Here is a 19,201-nt window from a genome sequence, read left to right on the forward strand (position 1 = left end):
TCATAGCACTAGATTAGAGTTTTCTCACTCTTAGCCTTCCTAAAGTATTCAAAATTCCTATGAGCTTTGTTCTTATCATTTTTCCTATATTGGAGAAGCTTCCTAATCTTCTTAGCTATGACAGTTATGTCTTCATCCTCATCCTCATCTTCATCTTAAGTGTCATCAGTCTCTTCCTCTATAGCCTTAAGAGACATGTTCCTACTCTTTCCACCCTTTCCTATTTTTACCTAAACTCATCTAATAGGAAAGGTTCCCTACAAGCTCAATTAAAGGAATTGTATCAATGTCATTTGCTTCTTCAATGATAGTGATCTTGACATGGAATCTTTTAGGTAGGGATCTAAGGATTTTCCTAACAACTTTGGGTTGTTATAAATTCTCCAAGATGATAGGCCAAAAACGTATTGACCATTTGTGATGAATTAATTGATTAATTAGCAAAGTTTATTAATTAATCAAATTAACATGCAAATGCGTGGTAGCATAAACAAATCACCAATTAAACTAAGTATGTAGTGGAAAATAAATAGACATGATGATTTGTTTACAAATGGGAAAAACCTACACGGCAAAAACTCCACCGGGTGATTTTAAGGCCACCACTCCCGAGAATCCACTATTATCACAAGAAGCGGTTACAAGTAAAGGAATCCCTGTACCTTATACCAACCTACAGTTGAATCCTTACCCAATACCCAATTGGACTTGTTATGTAGTGACAATCTCTCCTTGTAATGCACGGCTCCCAGTACGTGACTAACCAATTGCGTGGATCCCAGTATGCGACTTCAATCACCAACTAGAGAAGGTTGTTGGCTGTAAAGTTTTTCAGTTCATCACATGATGAAGATCGAGAAGATGCTTGGTCATAAAACTCTACGGTGTACAAACACAGTAACTTCTTCACAACAAAGATGAACTAGGGCAAATTTTGTCTCTGGTCACAATTTGCTTGAACAAACTTTGCTCAACACTTGTGCAACTTGTGTCTCTTTGACTGCTCTTAAAATAATCATTTTATATATCAAGGGTTGTGAGAAAAGAAAGCCCAAACATACAATCACGGATTGAATGAAAAACAAATTAGAAATTCTGAATTTCATATGCCCTATCTGTTGAGCTGCCGTTGAGCCACGGGCTTCAACAGCTCTAAAGGTCTCGATAGATAGCTAGCTGTCGCGCTTTAATGAACAACATTTTCTGCACTTGAATCTTGGACAGATTTACATGGTTTTAACACTTGAAATAAGGTTTCTTGAAGTATCAAACACATCCTAGATTTACCAAATTACAAGTAAAGTGCGTTTCATCAAAGGATTAACCAATTACATAAAATAGTGACATATGTTCCTAACAAGTGAATCACATATGTCGTAATACAAGATTAAAAACAGAGTTCACAATATCCTTAAGTATAGCATAGAACTCATTAAAGGTCTTATTCTCGTCCATCCTTATTTTTTCAAAACTATTAGTGAGTCTTTAAAGTTTTGTATCGTTCGTAGGTTAAGTACCTTCATAGGTGGTCTCAAGAATGGTCTATGCTTCTATAGCAATTTCAGTGGAGGATATTTTCTTGAACCCTTCATTGTTCACACCACTATAGAGAGCATTTAAAGCCTTACCGTTGAAATTTGCAGTTTTGATCTTCCCATCATCCCAAGTAGCAGGGGGTTCACTTGGTTTGTTCCAGCCAACTTCAATAGCCAACCGTACTTTCTCATCAAAAGACTACCAAAAAAAAAAAAAAGCTTTCGTGCAAACTTTCCAGTATGCATAGTTAGTACCATCAGACAAATGAGGAATAAAAGGACTTTGTCCACGATCCGTGATAATGAGGGTCAAAGATCACACTGAGGAAATTAATCCAATCAGAGTATACTTGCTTTGATACCACTTATTGGGAAATTTAGATCCTGGTTGATAAAATTAACAAGTTTTAGAGCTAAATTGTTAATTAGATCTATTGTGAATAGTCCTTGGTTAAACAAAGAAACATCAACATCACACACAACAGAATAGTAAATAAGACGATATGATGTTCGAAGAAAACTAATGAAACAAACTAGTTTCACAGTAAAAAACATGGGGGGAGGGAACTTTCCATAAAAGAAATCTACTATGTTGGGTTAAAATGAATTGACCCCTTGCAAATTAATTAATTACCAAAGTTAATTAATTAGATCAATTTAACATGTAAAGCGTAGTAGCACAAACAAATCACCAATTCTCTAAATGCAGCGGAAAATAAATTTGATAGGGTGATTTGTTTACGAATGGGGAAAATCACTGAGGCAAAGCCTCATCGAGTGAATTTAAGGTCACCATTCCCGAGAATTCACTATTATCAATCACAAGCGATTACAAGTATAAGGAATCTTATCAAACCCTTTGGACTGTCCTGAAATACCTACAATTGAACCCTTATTCCAATACCCAATTGGACTTGTACTGTAGCGGCAATCTCTCCGTTCAATGCACGAATCCCAGTACGTGACTAACTCCACCAACTAGAAGAAGATGTTGGTTGCAAAGTTCTTTAGTTCATCAACAATGAAGATCAGGAAGCTCCTTGATCACAAAACCCTTGGCTCAAAGACGCAGTAACTTCTACAGAAAGAATAATGAAATAGGCCACTTTTTGCATTTGGTTACACAATGCATGTGCGACGGCCTTTTAAAATAATCCTTATATATGTTTAGAGTTGTGAGAAAAGAAATCATACACAAATACATAGGAATATGCGTGTAATCAAATTTGAAAAGTCTGATTTCATAATTCTCGACAGATACAGCTTGTGTCAAGCTTCTATCAAGCTTCAACATTAAATCTCGATAGAAAGGATTCTATTGAGACTTTTGTCGAGTTTTAATGAACAACATTTCTTCACTTGTTTCTTGATTAGATTTTCATGGCTTCAATACTTAACTTGAACACTTATTTTTTGAAGTACTAAACCTATCATAGATCTACCCAATTATAAGTAAAATGTGTTTTGTCAAAGGATTAACCAATTTACATCAAATATGTCCTTAACATACTACAGTAAAGAAAAGTTTAAGATCTAGTACAAATCTTCTCTAAAAAGCCTTCTAATATATGGCTTATAAAGGTCCTTTGAATACTGGTTCAAATGGATCTCAATTCAGACTTAAAACAAACAAGTTATAAGCTTTTATCAAGTAGCTGATTTTTGCTGATCTGCGAGAAGACAAGGATTCTAGATAGATCGAGAGGTAGCGAAGTACATGCTAAAAATGTACTTTTCTTGAGCAAAATTTGCATCTTTGACCTGATATTCAATTACAACTTTAAGACACATCAAAACTCAATAAAAGACACATAATTTGACATGGTTGGACAATACCAAAATACATGAACCTAACAATCTCCAATCTCTTGCGGTTTTTCTTGAATTACTGAAGAATATGCCTTGTTAATCGTTGGTAAAGGCTCAGTCATTAAGACCTGGCTCCTAACTTGTGTATAAGAGTCCCCAACACCTATAAGAAATCGCATAACATGACCTCTTTGATGAGTTTCCATCAAGATTTAAATAGCACCACAAGAACATTCAGAAAATGGAGAGATTAAAAAACTCATCCCATAGTGCTTTGAATCTAAGAAAATAGACACTTAAAAAAAAGCTGTCCTTGCATAAGAGAAGCGATTTACTTCTGGAGGTCATAGATCCTTGCTGCGTTACCTTGAGAAAACCTCTCTTTCAGATCTAAGTATCTAACCTTACTTCTCTTGATGCATTGGCATACATCGCACTAGATCCAAGCTCCTTAGACAGGTAGTTGATCAGCAAAGAAAGAACCATAGTATTACATCGAGTCTAAATGTTGAAGAGAGGAGATTTTGGATATGGAATTGTAATGGTTCCATTGACAAATACGATCTTGTTTTTGGCTTTTAAGGAAACAACAGCGATGTGCCAGGACTGGAATTCGCATCCTCTGTCTGAAAGCATTGACAGAATTCTCAGAAGATGTATCCGATTGAGATGCAATGGATGAACTCCAAGCAAGCTCGGATACCATTCAGAAATCTCGTGGAAGTCTCTCACAATCTAAGTAAACTATTGATCTTTTATTTATTGAAAAAAATGAGAGAGCACTAAAATGAAATTTACAGTGCTCTGTTACTTATATACGCAACCAGAGCAAGAGGGGGAAAGCTTAAAACAACAATTTTTAAAGTACTGGCTAAGTCACGTGTACATTTATTCTGATCACGTAAACGACTCACGTGCTCCACCGACTGAATCTTTTAATCCTATCGAACCAATACGTTCCCGTTTCAAATTTTTGGGACTGTAAATTGATTAATTTGATACGACATCGTTTCGTTACTACCTTTAACAAAACATGTCTAGCATTTCGAAGTTATCCCCCAATAAGTTGTAAGTTTTTTGAGGGTGAAAAAATTTTCAACTTTTTATGTTTTTCTTTTTCTAATTTTGGGTGGATGTGAGTGGGTGAAAGCAATCCTGCCTTTGAGTTTTGCTAGAACTCAGTATTTTTTTTCCTAATCATGAACTTTTAGCTTCTTTAGAAATTAGTTTTTTATTTTTATTTTTTATTTATTTACTTTTAAAGTAGTTTTTAGCTTTTTATTACACATTTACCATAAAAAATATATATTTTGAAAAATACTACGCAAATAAAATACAAGAAATACACATACAGCAAGGGTTTGAAGCAGGGTCAGACTCAAGTGGGGCCAAAGGGGCCAGGGCCTTCTTGGCCCAATTTCTTTAATTTTTTTTACTTATTATATATTTTATTTTTGTAGTTGGCCATTTTTTCCAAAATCTTAGGCCTCTATTTTCTCCAATCAGCCTAGCTAGCCTAGTCTAAGTAGTAATTATCAAACCCAAAAACTTAACAGATTAAAACATTCACAATAGTGATTGTATTTTAGCAACAAAACTATTTGACCACCAAAGAACAAAAAAATACATGTGTAATTGGAAAAAGTTAAAGCTAAATTTTTTACAACTATAGTAAACTGGTATAAATACCAGTTGATTGTAGTAAGTTGTTAAAAATAAAATACAATATTTTATTGAGATTATCTCTCTACCTTCAATTAAAAAACTCAAATTTTCTCTCTTCCTTTGTTATTTTAATGAGTTGTTTATATTATTTTAAATGAAATGGTAAAAAAATAGAACATTTGATATTGAGTGTATTCTAAAGTGAGGTGGTAAAATAGAAAAAGTAGATATTTGATGTGCTAAAAGTTAAACTTTTTAACATCACTATTGTGAATACTCTAATTTAAAAAAGATAAAAATAAAAAATCCTAGCTAGCCTAGTATTAAAAAAAGAAACATTTTTTTTTGTCCTTGTTGGTAAATGATTGCATTTTAATGTAGAGATGGCAAACCAAGCTCGACCCAACCCTAATGGGTCGGGTTTTTCCTGGTTCGATTAAAAATAGGGTTGGGTATGGGTTTAAAATAAAAAACCCGAAGCGAGTCCGGGTCAGGCCCGGGTTTCATTAAAACCCAGCCCAAACCCAACCCAGTTACATACAAAATGACCTAACTACCCTTATATATATATATATATATAGTTATAAACAACCCTAAGTCATTTCATTTTTCATCTCATTCTCCCATTCTCATCTCTGAACCGCCACCCTCCCTCTCTCAAATCTCCAGTCACTCTCACGGCCACAGCCATAGCCACAGCCACACGGCCACAGCCTCACCGTCGCCGCCCTCAACTCCTCAAGTTGTCACTCTTACCAACCCACACAGCCACACTCATGGCCTCACTGCCTCACCATCGCCCCCCTCAATTGCTCTCACTCTCCCTCCTCACGGCCTCACTTATCTCTCTTTTTGTTTTTTGCCATTCCTGTTTGGGTTCATTAGGGTTTGGGACCTTTGGGATTGTTAGGGTTTGGTTCCTTTTTTTTTTTTTTTTTTTTTGAGAATTTGGTTTGGGTATGTGATTTCTGTGTTTGGGTTTGTGTTTGTGTTTGTGATTTTGAAAGGGAAAATACAAAATCTGACATTTTTATGTTTGTTTTTGGGTTTTTAGTTGCTACTCTGGTCCGATTGAAGAATATGATCCTAGGGTTTTTGTTTTTGGGTTTCTGATCTAGGTTAATGAACAAGATCTTGGTGTCTTGGGGTTTTCTTTTTTGGGTTTCTGATCTAGATTGATGAACATGATCTTGAGTTTTTTTTTTTGGGATTTCTGATCTAGGTTTGTGGAGGTTTAGGACTTCAAGCAACTTTTTTTTTTTGATTGGGCCACGGAGTGGGCCCTGAAGTGGCATGGGCTGGGCGGGGCTCGACAAGGTAGGTTTGGGGTGCAGAAAAAAATCCGTTTATTAAACGGGGCGGGTTCGGGTTTATAGGGAAGACTCGCGGGTCGGGTTTGGGCATAAAGAAACTCGGCCCGAACCCGACCCCGACCCCATTGCCATTCCTATTTTAATGTATTAAGAAAAATGATTTTGTGTATTTATAATTAGTTAAAACTATATGGATGCCTATTTAGAGTTTTTTTTTTTTCCTTATACTCCGGCCCCCTTTAACTTGAAATTTTAGGTCTATCTCTGATTTTAAGAGAAACCCTTCAAACTCCTCATATATTTTTTTGTTGGGATTTAACTTTTGAAAATTTAATAATTAGATTGTATGTATTTTATGTTCTTAATATGTATTTCAAATTTCATTCAAATATGATTTTATTTACTATTTGATTTATATACTTATTTTTTATGCGTAATTTTATACCAAAAAAACTTAAAATTTAAATATTTGATTGATGACATAATAAGAACATGTAATCCACCGATTAGATTTTTAAAATTCACATTTAATAAAAATATATAAGAGGAGATTTAACGTTTTGGTGTATCATTATTTTTATTATTATAATTTTTGTTTCTTGTGGCAGATTTAGCTGTGGGTTAGAATTGGCAAATATTGTGGTCAGCTCTGGTGTTCTGAACCATTCTTGGGCTGCAGTTCAAGACCTGTACAGTGAAATCAATCAAAATGAACAGCCATCTTTGTCAGTAAGATACAAAGTTTCTCAGCAACCAAATTGTACCACCATAGCTTTCGTTACTTGGCCTGTTTGTTCCAAAGACTATATTCAGGGTGGAGGAGGAGGGGATTTGGTTTCATCAACTCATAAGGAGTCTTTTCCCCTCTTTGAATTCCTGCGCACCAAAACCAACCCAGATTTCTGCATTAACAAAGCAGCACTAGAACTTTTTGCCTCCATCCGTGATAGGCTTCCCTCCTTGAAATCTGAGGTACCTCTATAGCCTGAAAATTCTTTCTTTTTACTTAACACTAGTAAGATTGGCAAAAGCTTAAGCATGAACTGTGAATGTGGGTCAATTGTCAAACTACTGAAACAACTTTTAATTTCCTAAACGTTTTACATTTTTTTAAAAAATTTAAGAATCGATCGGATAGCCACCCTTTACTTTTGCTACGTTTACACATTTACTTTGTCTGTTGGACCAGAATATTGTCGATATTACTCATTTGTCAAGGTCTTTTTAGGTTGTGTTTGGGATTAAAATTTAAAGTCAGCTTATTATACTATTTAACTTATTTTTGCTACTATTTATGAGTTAGATTGTACTTTTTGGTATTATTTATGAATCCCACTATACTATTTCAGCTAGTTTTTATACTAGCAAACCACCTTATGGCTATGGGACCGAGGTTGGAAGGAAAAATCTTACACATCAACGCCTCATTCTTAGAATAGATATCCATACTTTAGTTGTAGTGACTCACATGCTCCACAGGATCTAACTTACTGGCATAATTCGTGAATGGCGAAAATGCCCTTTTGATCCCTATATTTTGGGCTTGATCTCATTTTGGTCTCTAAATCGATTTTGCTCCTACCTCAATCCCTAAAAATAGAAAATCATTTCCATTTTGGTTTCTGTCGTCAACCCACTAATAGAGAAGTCTTATGTGGCAAACAAAGTGCAAGGTGGCATGTTAGATGCTGATGTGGCAAATAAAATAATATTAAAAATTTTGTTTGGCTTTAAAAATTGACAAGTAAGCATTTTAATTAATAAAAAAAATATTTAAAAAAAAATTTAACTGAAAAATTCAAAAAAAAAAAACACTTTTTCAATTTTAAAGATTGAGAAAATAACACTTGGTGTCCGTGTTTGTGTTTGTATATATTTCATTTTCTTTGGTATCTTTCTTTTTCTTCTTTCTTTTCATATCCAGATCCTCTCTCTCTCTCACAATTCGTGTTTGTGTTTGTATCTTTCTTTGTCTTCTTCCTTTGTTCATGCTCTAGAGATCGATCCTTCACTCTCTCTTAATCTCTGACTTTTGCTCTCTGTAACTCGACTCTCTCTCCCTCTTTCTTTTTTGATCGGCGATAGTGGTAGTGGGTTTGAATGGGTTTTTCTGGGTTTCTAAGGGGCTAGGTTTTTTCGGCAATGTGGTAGTGGGTTTAAGTGGGTTTTTCTTGGTTTCCATTGGGATGGGTTGTGGCCATGGAGATCGGTATGGTCATGGAGATTGGTGTGGCCATGGGTCTTGGATTGTCAATCTTGGATTCGTGTTTACTAGTTTGGTTGGAGGTGGTTAGGTTTTTCTGGATTTCCATGGGGGTGGGTTGTGGCCGTGGAGATCGGTGTGGCCGTGGAAATAGGTGTGGCCATGGGTCTTCGATTGTGGTTCTTGAACTCGTGTTTGCAGGTTTGGTTGGAGGTGGCTGGGTTTCCGTGGAGGTGGGTGGTCGATAGTGAAGGTGGAGATTAGTGTGGCCATGGAGATCGATGTGGCTGTGGGTCTTGATTTCGTGTTTACAGGTTTGGGTCTCAATGAGTTTGGTTTCGTGTCTGTGGTTTTTTTATTTTATTTTTTTTTTAATGTTTTTCTAGGCTTCTTCTGTGTTTGTTCCCCAATAAAATTTTTGGGTTTATGGGTTTATTTCTTGGATTTATGAGTTTGATTTACTAGAGGTTTCAATGTTGAATGTGTTAGAATTTTCTGTGCTAACATTGATTATGAGTGCGTTGGCCAGTTGGGTTTGTCTTGATTTGGGGAAGAACATGAAGCATGAATTTCATGTTATGGGAAGAAGAAGAACAATGTTCTTACGAAAATTAATGAAAAGCAAAAAAAAAAAAAGGTGTTTTTTTAAAAATTATTTCATTATTTGTTAATTTTCTAAGGTTCCTTTTTTATTTATTAAAATGCTAACAAGGATGCTGACATGGTATTTTTTAATTAATTCAATTACCTAAGTTGATTAATTAGGTTAAATTACATACAAATCGTGAAGACACCAACAAGTCACTAAATAAACTAAGTGCAGCGGAAAAAAAAAAAAATTAACATAGTGATTTGTTGACAAATGGGGAAAACCTCTAGCAAGGCAAAAATCCCACCGGGTGAGTTTAAGATCACCACTCCCAAGAATTCATTATTCAATAATCAAGCGGTTACAAGTATGGGGAATCTTACTACTACCCTAGCCTATCCCAAAATACCATTCTACAGTTGAACCTTCGCTTCAATACCCAATTGAATTTGATCTTGTAACAAACTTTTTTACTTTTCACAAATTTTCAATCTGTGACTAACTCCTTTGTACGGATTCCAGTACATGACTAATTCCAGAAAATTGATTGATTGTTGTTGGTTGCAAAGTTCTTCACTTCATAAACAATGAAGATCAGGAATCACTTGGTTACAAAACCCTAAGGCGCACAAACACAGTAGTTTCACACAGAGTATATGAGTTTTAGGTCTCTGTTTCCATACTTGATGGCTTTTAAAATAAGTTTTATATATGACTAGAGTTGTAGAGAAAGAAACCCTAATCATTCAAGTCACCATAAGCCGGATTTCAGATTTGATATTTCTAAAATCGTAATTCTTGATAAATCGAGCTTGTGTTGAGCTTTTTTTCTTTTCCCCTTTGATAGCAGCTAATGTCGAGTTTTAATGAAACAGCTTTTCTTCACTTGTTTCTTGGATCAATCTTCATGTCTTTAATGATACCACTTGATATTTCTGAACAACATACTTTTTGATATATTAAACCTAATTTAGATCTACCCAATTACAAGTAAAGTGCATTTTGTCAAAAGATTAGCCAATTATGTAAAAAATATGGCCCTTACAGTATAGGATGTTAAAGAAGTCAAGACCTTGTTGGTAGGATGTTGTAGTTGGCCATTGGCTCATGTGACTAGTAGTGGCTATTTAATCTTATACTTTAGTGGCTATTTAGTTTGAACTTTAGTGGCCAACTTTGCAAAAGACGGTTCTGACAATAATGTTTGGTTTCTCTGTTGAGAATTATGATAATATCTTGGTTTGGTTGGAGGAATTTCCTTTCAGCTTTTGGTGTTGACTTAGTAGCTGATTTATTTGTTTGAATTCTATTTCTATCAATAAAACTTTCTAACATTGCTAGATTGGAGTGTTGCCTGTAATTCTGTTCCCTGTTTTTCTTAATTAGACATATAATAATTTTAGGAATTGATTGTACTGCTTCCCAAGTACACCCCGGTGTACTTGGGTTTTGGGTAACTTTCTAACATTTTCCTAAAACGAAAAGTAAAAAGAACTTTAGTCTTAATTAGACATATCTTAATGCAGATTGATTCCAGGCTGGTAATTATCACCGGAAATTGTTTGGGAGGATCTGTTGCTGCTCTCTTCACCTTATGGCTACTAGATTCATTCAATTTATCAACCAAGATACGCCCACTTTGCATCACTTTTGGTTCACCTCTTGTAGGTGATGATCGCCTGCAAGAGGCCATATCAAAATATCCAACGTGGAACTCTTGCTTTTTGCATGTAGTTTCTGATCAGGATCCAATTCCCAGAGTCTTAATTTCCCACGGTCCCATGGGATTGGCTTCGCAAACTAATGTTTACAAGCCTTTCGGTACATTTCTCTTATGTTCGGAATTGGGTTGTGCTTGTTTTGAGGACTGTCAATCCATTTTGGAGTTATTGATGGCAACCTACTCAGAGGGTCCAGAAAATCAAAATCCTAATCAAGTTTTGGAGTTTTATGATGCACTTGTCCAACATCTCAACCATAAGGTAATTCGCAAGGATGCTACACAGTTGGTTGAAAGGAATACAGAATCATTAATGGCAGGCATTATTACACAACTAGAAGCAATTGGACTGGAGCGACCACAGGTACGTAGTTCACTTGCTACTACTTTTTATGTGTCGCATGTAACCCATTTGTCATTCTATGGTACATGATACAGTACAATGCAAATAATGAAGAGCTCAACTATTAACAACTAACCAAATTAACATAATATATCATATTTCTTACATGGCGAAAATTACTACCTTTGTAAAATCTTTATCAAGGAGATCTTCCAAGACTACTTCTTGCCCTTATTTTTTTTGGGTCATTGCAGCAACAACAGCAGAACAATGGCATCAACAGTCTGATTACAAAGACAGAAAGACAGGAAAAGGAACTGGTGATCTTGAAGAGGCATGCTTTTGATCCCTCCAAGAAGTTGAATGACATGGAAATAAATATGGTCTTGATGGAATGGTACAAGAAAAATTTCAAGGATAAGGGAATTGGATACTACGATAGTTACAAGAATCTAAGCTATTCAAGTGATCATGCTGTCGTAAGGTATAAGAAAATGCTCACTTGTTATTGGGAAAAATTGGTTGATGAAGTAGAGAAAAAGCCCCACAAGGAAGGTGTCTCCTTTCGTACGCAATGGCTCTCTGCAGGAACAGATTACCGAAGGATGATTGAACCATTGGACATAGCTGAGTATTACAACAAGGGCCTAAAAGACTACATAAACCAAGGAAGGCCTAAACATTACAAACAATTGGAGCAATGGCTTAATGAAGCAAACAAACCTGCAAGCAATTCAAATCAATCGAAGAAGCAAAATGTGGCTTCCATTCTGTCGAAGGATTCTTGCTTTTGGGCACATGTTGAGGAGGCTCGAATTTCATGCAAATTGTTGACTAGCAGAGAATCAAGTATTAAGGAGAAAGAATCATCAAAGCAGAACCTGATTAAGTTTGAAAAGTATGTATTGTGTTTGATGAAAAATGATGCAGTATCACCTGAGATTTTCTTGCCGTGGAGCAGCTACATGCTGTGGTGGAAAGAGTATGAGAGAATCATAAGAAAAAAAATTATGGGAACTTGTACTTCATATTTCACTGACTTAATGAAGGATCGCGGTTACCAAAAGTATTCTACTGGCTGCCTAGAGATTCTCTGAATTTATATATTGATCATACATTTCAATATCTATGTGTAGTGCTGGCACTTGCCCTCAAACTTGTATGGTATTCTGAAGTCATTTCCCGATAAATTGTAAAGGACATCATCATCATCATCTTTTCAACATTTTTGTTATCATTTACCGTCAAGTTCAGCCTGACTGCCTGAGTTTTAATTGCTATCATGGTTTGGTAGTTCGGTTTCAGGAAAATCATGTGGTTTGGCATTGCCACCGCTGATTTTGCTGTTTGATCGACTTTTTAAGTGACTATATTTGGATCAAATCTACACGCATGGATTGTAAAAGTGACAGTTTGGGGGATTGAATGCTATGCACTGTGCTTTTCACCATAAGTTGTGAGATAAATTAAAAAAAGGGGTAATTAAGATAATCTCACTCGTGGTTTGACCCGAATTCATATTGCCTACTTGTGGTCTGAAAAGTGTCATTTTACCCACTTGAAGTTCACTATATTTGTCTTCCGTAACCCACCTCTATTAAAAACAATGGTAAATATGTATTTTTGTTTTCATTTTATGTCTCTCTCCTCCCAAAACAAAAAACTCAAACAAAAAGAAGAGAAAAAAAGATCAAAAAGTTAGGGTTCAGTAAAAATTAATAATAAACATTTGACCCTCCCTCTTCTCTTCAACTATGTGTCTTTCTCTCTCTTCTTCATCTCTCTCTTTCTCTCTCTCTCTCTTCTCTAGTACAATGGTGACAACAAGGAATCATTGTTAACTAGTCGCATGCCTGCATGTTGTGTGTGATAATTTTTTTAGAATGGTTTCATTAAATATGGTATTAATACTATAATTTTAGTTATTAACCATTGGTTTTTTATTAGTCCTTAAGTTAATAAAAACCTTAAATATACCTTTCTTTACCTTTATACACACATATTTATAGTGAATCTTTACACATACTTTTAAGAAAACTTTATATATTCCACTTTTTTAGATGCATAAAATTATAGATCACTACTCCATAATGATAGTGTCTAATTAAGTTTATATTTTTTTTAGTGATATCATTTGTAACGCCTCTTACCATTATCATATATCATATATTTACTAACTGATGATTTGTATAACAAAAATGATTAATAAGAGGTAGCATTGTTTATTAGATTTTTGAAAGTAATAATGTATGAAAATTATATATATATATATATATATATGAAATGTCAAAAAATAGATTTTTAAATTTTCTAACTTTATTTCTTATATAATTTCTATTACTATCAGAGAACATCTCTTTTTTAGCTATGATTAATATGGTTTCCATAATTAGAGTTTGATTAGTTTTAAATTTAGTACTATGCTTGCATTTAATTGTTGATTTAATTTTTTTAGTGAATTTAATGGTTTATGTTACTACACTGTAAAGTTTTTTAAGTTCTCCACACGGTAATCTCTATTTTATTTTTTACTTCTCCTTACAATCTCTTTGTTTTCCAATCAACGATTACTAATTGACGTTTTTTTTTTCCTACTCTTTATTACTTTGTATTGGTTTTTTTTTTTTTTTTTTTTTTTATATACCATCTCTCTCTCTCTCTCCATTGGCAACCTATCGCTTTCCAAAATTTGATGATGATTCTATGACATTAAATATGCATTGTTAGTTTTTTTTTTTTTTTTTTTTTTTTTTTTAATTTAGTGTTTCTAACTTGATTTATTTTGTATTTCATTCTTCCTTTGATGTATTGGGTGTGAGAATGAGTGTTTCCCTAGCATTACTCCACTTAATGTGGACAATTTTATTTATTTAATTTAGCCAAAATATTATATTTAAAAATTTTTAAAATAAAAAAGAAGTGGAAATATAAATAATTTAATGATATACATGGGGGATATGGCTGAATTTAAGTATTAAATAAAATGAAATGAGAAAAAAATAAAAATAAAATACATAACAATAAACACTAACTTATCCAAATAATTCTATGTAACATAATAATAGTACATTTTGATATACTATTTTTAATTATTTATAATGCAATATGATAATATTTAACAATCAAAGTCATAAAAAAAAAATAAAAAAAAAAACCTTAAAACACAAAACTAAATCCCATCAACCAAAATAGCATTCTAAAGAATACAAAACTTTATCAAGCAAAAATAGAGGTGCAAGAAAAATAAAAATAAAAATCCACGGGAGAAAGAGTAGGAAATAACCACTTTTTTGTGAGAGAAAATTATGTAAAGAATAGAAGAGTGAATGACAAATTTATACTAAGAGGATGATAATAAAAAGAAACAAAATAAAGGAAAATAAAAGGAAAGAGGAAAAGTGATATCAAGGTAGAATGTTTGGGGAGATGAAGAGGTAAAGAGAAGGAGAAAAGTTGGAGAAAGTGTAAATTTTAAAAAAAAAAATTAGTACAATTTGATGAGCACAATTTTCTTTTATTTGAATTTAAGTAAAATATTACATTTTGTATTTTTTTAAAACAAAAAGTGAGAGAAAATATAAATAATTTAATGATAAGGAGGATGTGGTTGAATTTCAATATTGAGTAAAATAGAAGAGAAGAAAACTAAGAAAAATTAAAAGATATAACAATAAACACTGAATTATCCAAATTATGCTATGTAATGGAATACTATTTTATTTTTATCTACTATCTTTAATTTTTTATAATGTAATCGGATAAAATTTAACAATCAAAGAGCAAAATAATAATAATAATAACTTAAAACACAAAACTAAATCGTATCAACCTAAATTAAAGTTCTTAAAAACACAAAATTTATCAACCTAAAGTAGAGATGCAATAAAAAATAAAAATCCACCAATACATTGAGAGAGAGAGAGAGAGAGAGAGAGAGAGAGAGAGAGAGAGAGAGAGAGAGAGAGAGAGAGAACGTTTTTGTGAGAGAAAACTATGCAAATAATGAAAAAGAATGACAAATTTATAGTAAGAGGGAAGGGATAACAAGAGACAAATAAATGAAGATGAATTGAAATATTAAAGTAGAGGGTAGTGAGTGTAACAGCCCAACCTTAATTTTATGGGTTTATATGCATGTCATTATCTTAATTACTTTTAAGTGCATGGAACTTTGATTTTGTGATATTATAAAACCTATATGCTTTTTTAATATTATGGATATAACTTTATAAAGGTAAGGATATATATATATATATATATATATATGCAAAGTGATGTTATTCTTTGTAGAAAAGTGTGAGTGTGAATGCAAAAAAGTTGAAAAGTGGGTGGTGAGATTTTTTTCCTAAGCATCACATGTATTCCACCCAAAGTCCACATCTCTTATCTCCTTTTACTGCCCAAAAGTTTTCTCCCTTATCCTATTTTCTTGGCTGCATCAGATCAGAAAGTCCAGCTCCTTTTCTTCTTTCTCTATTCCTCTTTCTGTGTTCTTCTTTCTCTCTTCTTCCTTTGCTCTTACATGGCAGCCCTCCCTCCCTCACTAAAACAATTTATCCCTCTCTAAAGAAAATTTAAAAGGTTAACACTAAAATTTCAGTTTCAAAGTTTATGGGTAAGTAATCAAAACTTCATTTGTTTATTTCTACTTCTTTATCCTCTATCCTGATTTTAGAGGCTGAACTATGATTCTGTTTTAGTGATTTGAAAGTTTGACGATATTGTGATCAATTGAATGCTTATTAACATATTTTAATATGTATAGTATGGGTATAAAAATACCCAAATGAAATTAAGGCCTATTGCTATTTGTTGATGATTTTGTAATAATATGTACTGAAGCTGTATTTGTGACAGATTTGATGTTTACAACAAGAAAAATATGTATTAAATCATATTTTGTGAATTAGGATGCTAGGAGTAGTTTTTATGAATTCTAAAACACACATGGTTGTTATAAAAGTGGTCTCACAACATTTGGATGAACATAAAAATAATGATTTAATTTGTAAGTTGCAAGAAATTCTGTCAGGACAGATTTGAGTATACTGTCTTGCGTGATTTTTAGTAAATCATGGGTTTATTTTTTGACATCGAAATCTTTATGGTATATACTGGACATACAGGGGAGTAGTTATGTAAAATTTCATGACAATTAGATGTGTGTGGACAGCCCATTTGTATTTTAAAAATGGAGCATATGCTGCTGAAATGAGCAGTAAACAACATATGCTACACCTGACTTTGTGGATTTAATTCTCAAGTTAGGGTGTATGTTTTGAGTTATAATTTGATTTGCTCATCCTTTGGTATGTTAGGATCATATATAAATTTTATGCATTGGTTTCTCTATGGTTTAGTACATCATGTTGTTTGTGGGAACCTCTTTGAGGTGGGATTAGGATTTCCTTGATTTTAAGAGATAGGCTTTAAGATGAATGTGTAAGTTTATGATAAGGAATAATTGATAGAAAGTAATAAGTTTTGATATTTGGTTTAGGTGTTAGCAGTTCCCCAGGTCTAAGCTCCTTCGACTGTAGGCTCTTGGTTCCTCTGCTTTCAGGTAAGGGATAAGTTATATGAGCATTTGGTAAGTCCTGAGGTTATTTTAAAGTAAATTATGCATTAAAAGTTTTTTATTAGAGATATGACATATAAGCATGTTTCAGAAAAAGATATGTTTGTGAGCTTTCGAAACCTTATGTATATGATTTAAGCATATTGATGCCATTACTAATTTCCACGAACATGATGTTTAAAGAAAAGAATGGAAATGCTATTATTGTGAAATGTTATGCAAAATAAGAAATTTCAGTATGATGTATACGTATGAAAGGTTTTCGAGTTATGTCCTCTGGTGATCTGAATTCGGCCAGTAAGGGTTAATTATTAGCTTTCCATGGAAAAATGTTATATGTTTGGCCATTTAAAGTTGAGGAAATGGGGTTACCCGTAACTCTAATCTGATTAAGGCCTTCTCCCCAGTGTTTACGGACGGCAAGGAGGAATAAGACCTTGAGGAGATGTTCCATCGGGCCTCTCAAAGAGGACAATATCATGCACACGAGGTCACCCAAATGTGATGAGACCTTCTCTGTACAGACTTATCAGATATGGACTAACCAATATGTTATGAACAACTATGTTATGTTATTAATCATGAGAGAATTATTTTGTTTAAACGCATTGTGAAAAGTAAAAGCTCTCATGGCAAGAAGAAGTTTTTGATGAAAAGAAAAGTTGTTCATTAAATATAAAAGTTTCTGAAGTTCTGTTGTGCTTTAAAGATAAAGCTTCTGATGAAAGTACAAGTTTATGTTTAAAAGTTATTAGATACCTGTTCTTTATGAAACGTTAAGTTTTATGACTATGAAAGTTATAATATTTTACGAGAAGAAGATTATAATGAAAAGTTTTCTTATTCGTCAAGATGTTTCTAGTTTAAGATAAAATTACTGATTATTTGATTTAATTTAAAATAATTATTTTGTAATGAGAATGCATATATGTTGATTTTAAACAATCAATATTACATTTGGTGACTTTGTAAGAAATGAAAGAAATTAAATCCGAAAGATTTTGGTAATATTATTCTGATAAGAAAAGGTAGAACAATTATTTTCCTATGAAAAGCATATAAGTTATTATTATGAATAGTATAAAATACTATGAATGAAAAGTTGTTCTCCTATTCGAATATTCATAGAATGAAATGATCTGATTTACATGCATCCTTATTAAATTCTCATATATATTATCTTTACTGAGCTGTGTAGGTCACCCCTTCCACTCTTTCAGTTAGCAGGTTTTATTTTGGAGCAGAGGGAGTTTTAGTCGAGTTTTGGAAGGAGCTAGTTTTAGTTTTAATGTATAGATCCTAAATTAGCAATTTGATGTTTAGCTTTGTAGTATTGTGTATTTTAGGATCTAATGAAAGTTGTGTACCTTAAAGTATTAAGAGATGTATTATGTGAAAGTGTGGAAATTAAATGACTAGTGGATTATATTTTCTTTTGAGAACAGTGTAGATGCTCTGACTATCAAGTGAAAAATTATAACAAGAAGTAAAGAAACAAGAATGAAAAGAAAAAGGAAAGCTTTTGTAAAAGTTAAGTTGATTCTTGTTAATATCAGGTTTAAGCTTGATATTAGCATGCCGGTCATGGCCACAAATCCGGGTATCGGGTTTGGGGCGTGACAGTGAGGAGATGAAAAGGTAAGGGAAGAAGAAAGGTTGAAGAAAGTGTAAATATTTAAAAAATAAGTGAATGTAAAAAAAATTGTAGGAAAATTGGAAATAAAAAAGAAATATATATAGATGTTAAAATCGACAAAAATGAATATGTAAAGTCAATAATTTATTTATATTTTTTTTGGTAAAAAAATAGGAATAAATAATAAATAATAATTATTTAGCAAATGATGTGGCGATGAGGTGGCGCAACAAGAGTTCAGTAGTAATAAATGTTACACTTCAACTTTTAGTAATACTAGTGTTTAACCCGCGCAGTGCGCGGGATCATTTTATGAATTAGAAAACAATCAAATCCAATAATATGTAAAACCGGTTAAAACCCCTGTTTTTGCTAGCATGACAACAAGTACAGACTGGCGGCAAGGAGTCAACTGAATGACCAAAGCATTGGTAAGTCCTTTGTTGTACTGGAGATCCCTATGCAAAAATTACCCACTGCACCATAACCATACACACCCCAAAAAATTTAGTTCAGAATTCAGAAAGTTACATGTCAGAGATTATAGTATAGTTCTGAAAAGCGATAAAAAGTCCCCTGTTATCTCAGAGTAGCATTTTTGGCCTCTGAACTTCATTTATATTTACATATATTAATTTATATGTTTTATCCACGTATTTTATTTTTTGGCATCAACCAAGTGGGGCCTTAGTTTCTGAACTGAACCCAGATTAGAAACTACACTACAAATCATATCAAAAACAAAACAAAAACTCTCCCCTTTTACAATCAAACATCCCTCTTCACCCATGTATCAATAGATCATGGAAA

At 33.2% G+C, this 19,201-nt stretch overlaps 1 protein-coding gene and 1 long non-coding RNA gene across 5 annotated transcripts in view; both read left to right on the plus strand.

Annotated features, from left to right (window-relative positions):
• Window positions 1-12,510, plus strand: part of LOC126716602 (disease resistance protein RGA2-like) — a 49,715-nt gene extending 37,205 nt beyond the window's left edge. Inside the window, exons 12-14 of one of the 4 annotated variants that reach the window (XM_050417433.1) lie at window positions 6,931-7,294; window positions 10,641-11,198; window positions 11,432-12,509. In XM_050417433.1, coding sequence (XP_050273390.1) covers window positions 6,931-7,294; window positions 10,641-11,198; window positions 11,432-12,274 — 1,765 coding nt within the window. In that variant the 3' untranslated portion in view covers window positions 12,275-12,509. Of the gene's footprint in view, window positions 1-6,930; window positions 7,295-10,640; window positions 11,199-11,431 lie in introns of all 4 variants that reach the window. The other 3 variants (XM_050417434.1, XM_050417436.1, XM_050417437.1) reach the window with 3 other exon arrangements.
• A 2,978-nt stretch (window positions 12,511-15,488) lies between these two features.
• Window positions 15,489-18,170, plus strand: LOC126716604 (uncharacterized). The gene is made up of 2 exons (XR_007652149.1): window positions 15,489-15,792; window positions 16,678-18,170. It is a non-coding gene; the product is annotated as an uncharacterized LOC126716604 (long non-coding RNA).
• The last annotated feature ends 1,031 nt before the right edge of the window (window positions 18,171-19,201 follow it).

The sequence above is a fragment of the Quercus robur genome, chromosome 3, assembly GCF_932294415.1.
Source record: "Quercus robur chromosome 3, dhQueRobu3.1, whole genome shotgun sequence".
Classification (NCBI taxonomy): domain Eukaryota; kingdom Viridiplantae; phylum Streptophyta; class Magnoliopsida; order Fagales; family Fagaceae; genus Quercus; species Quercus robur.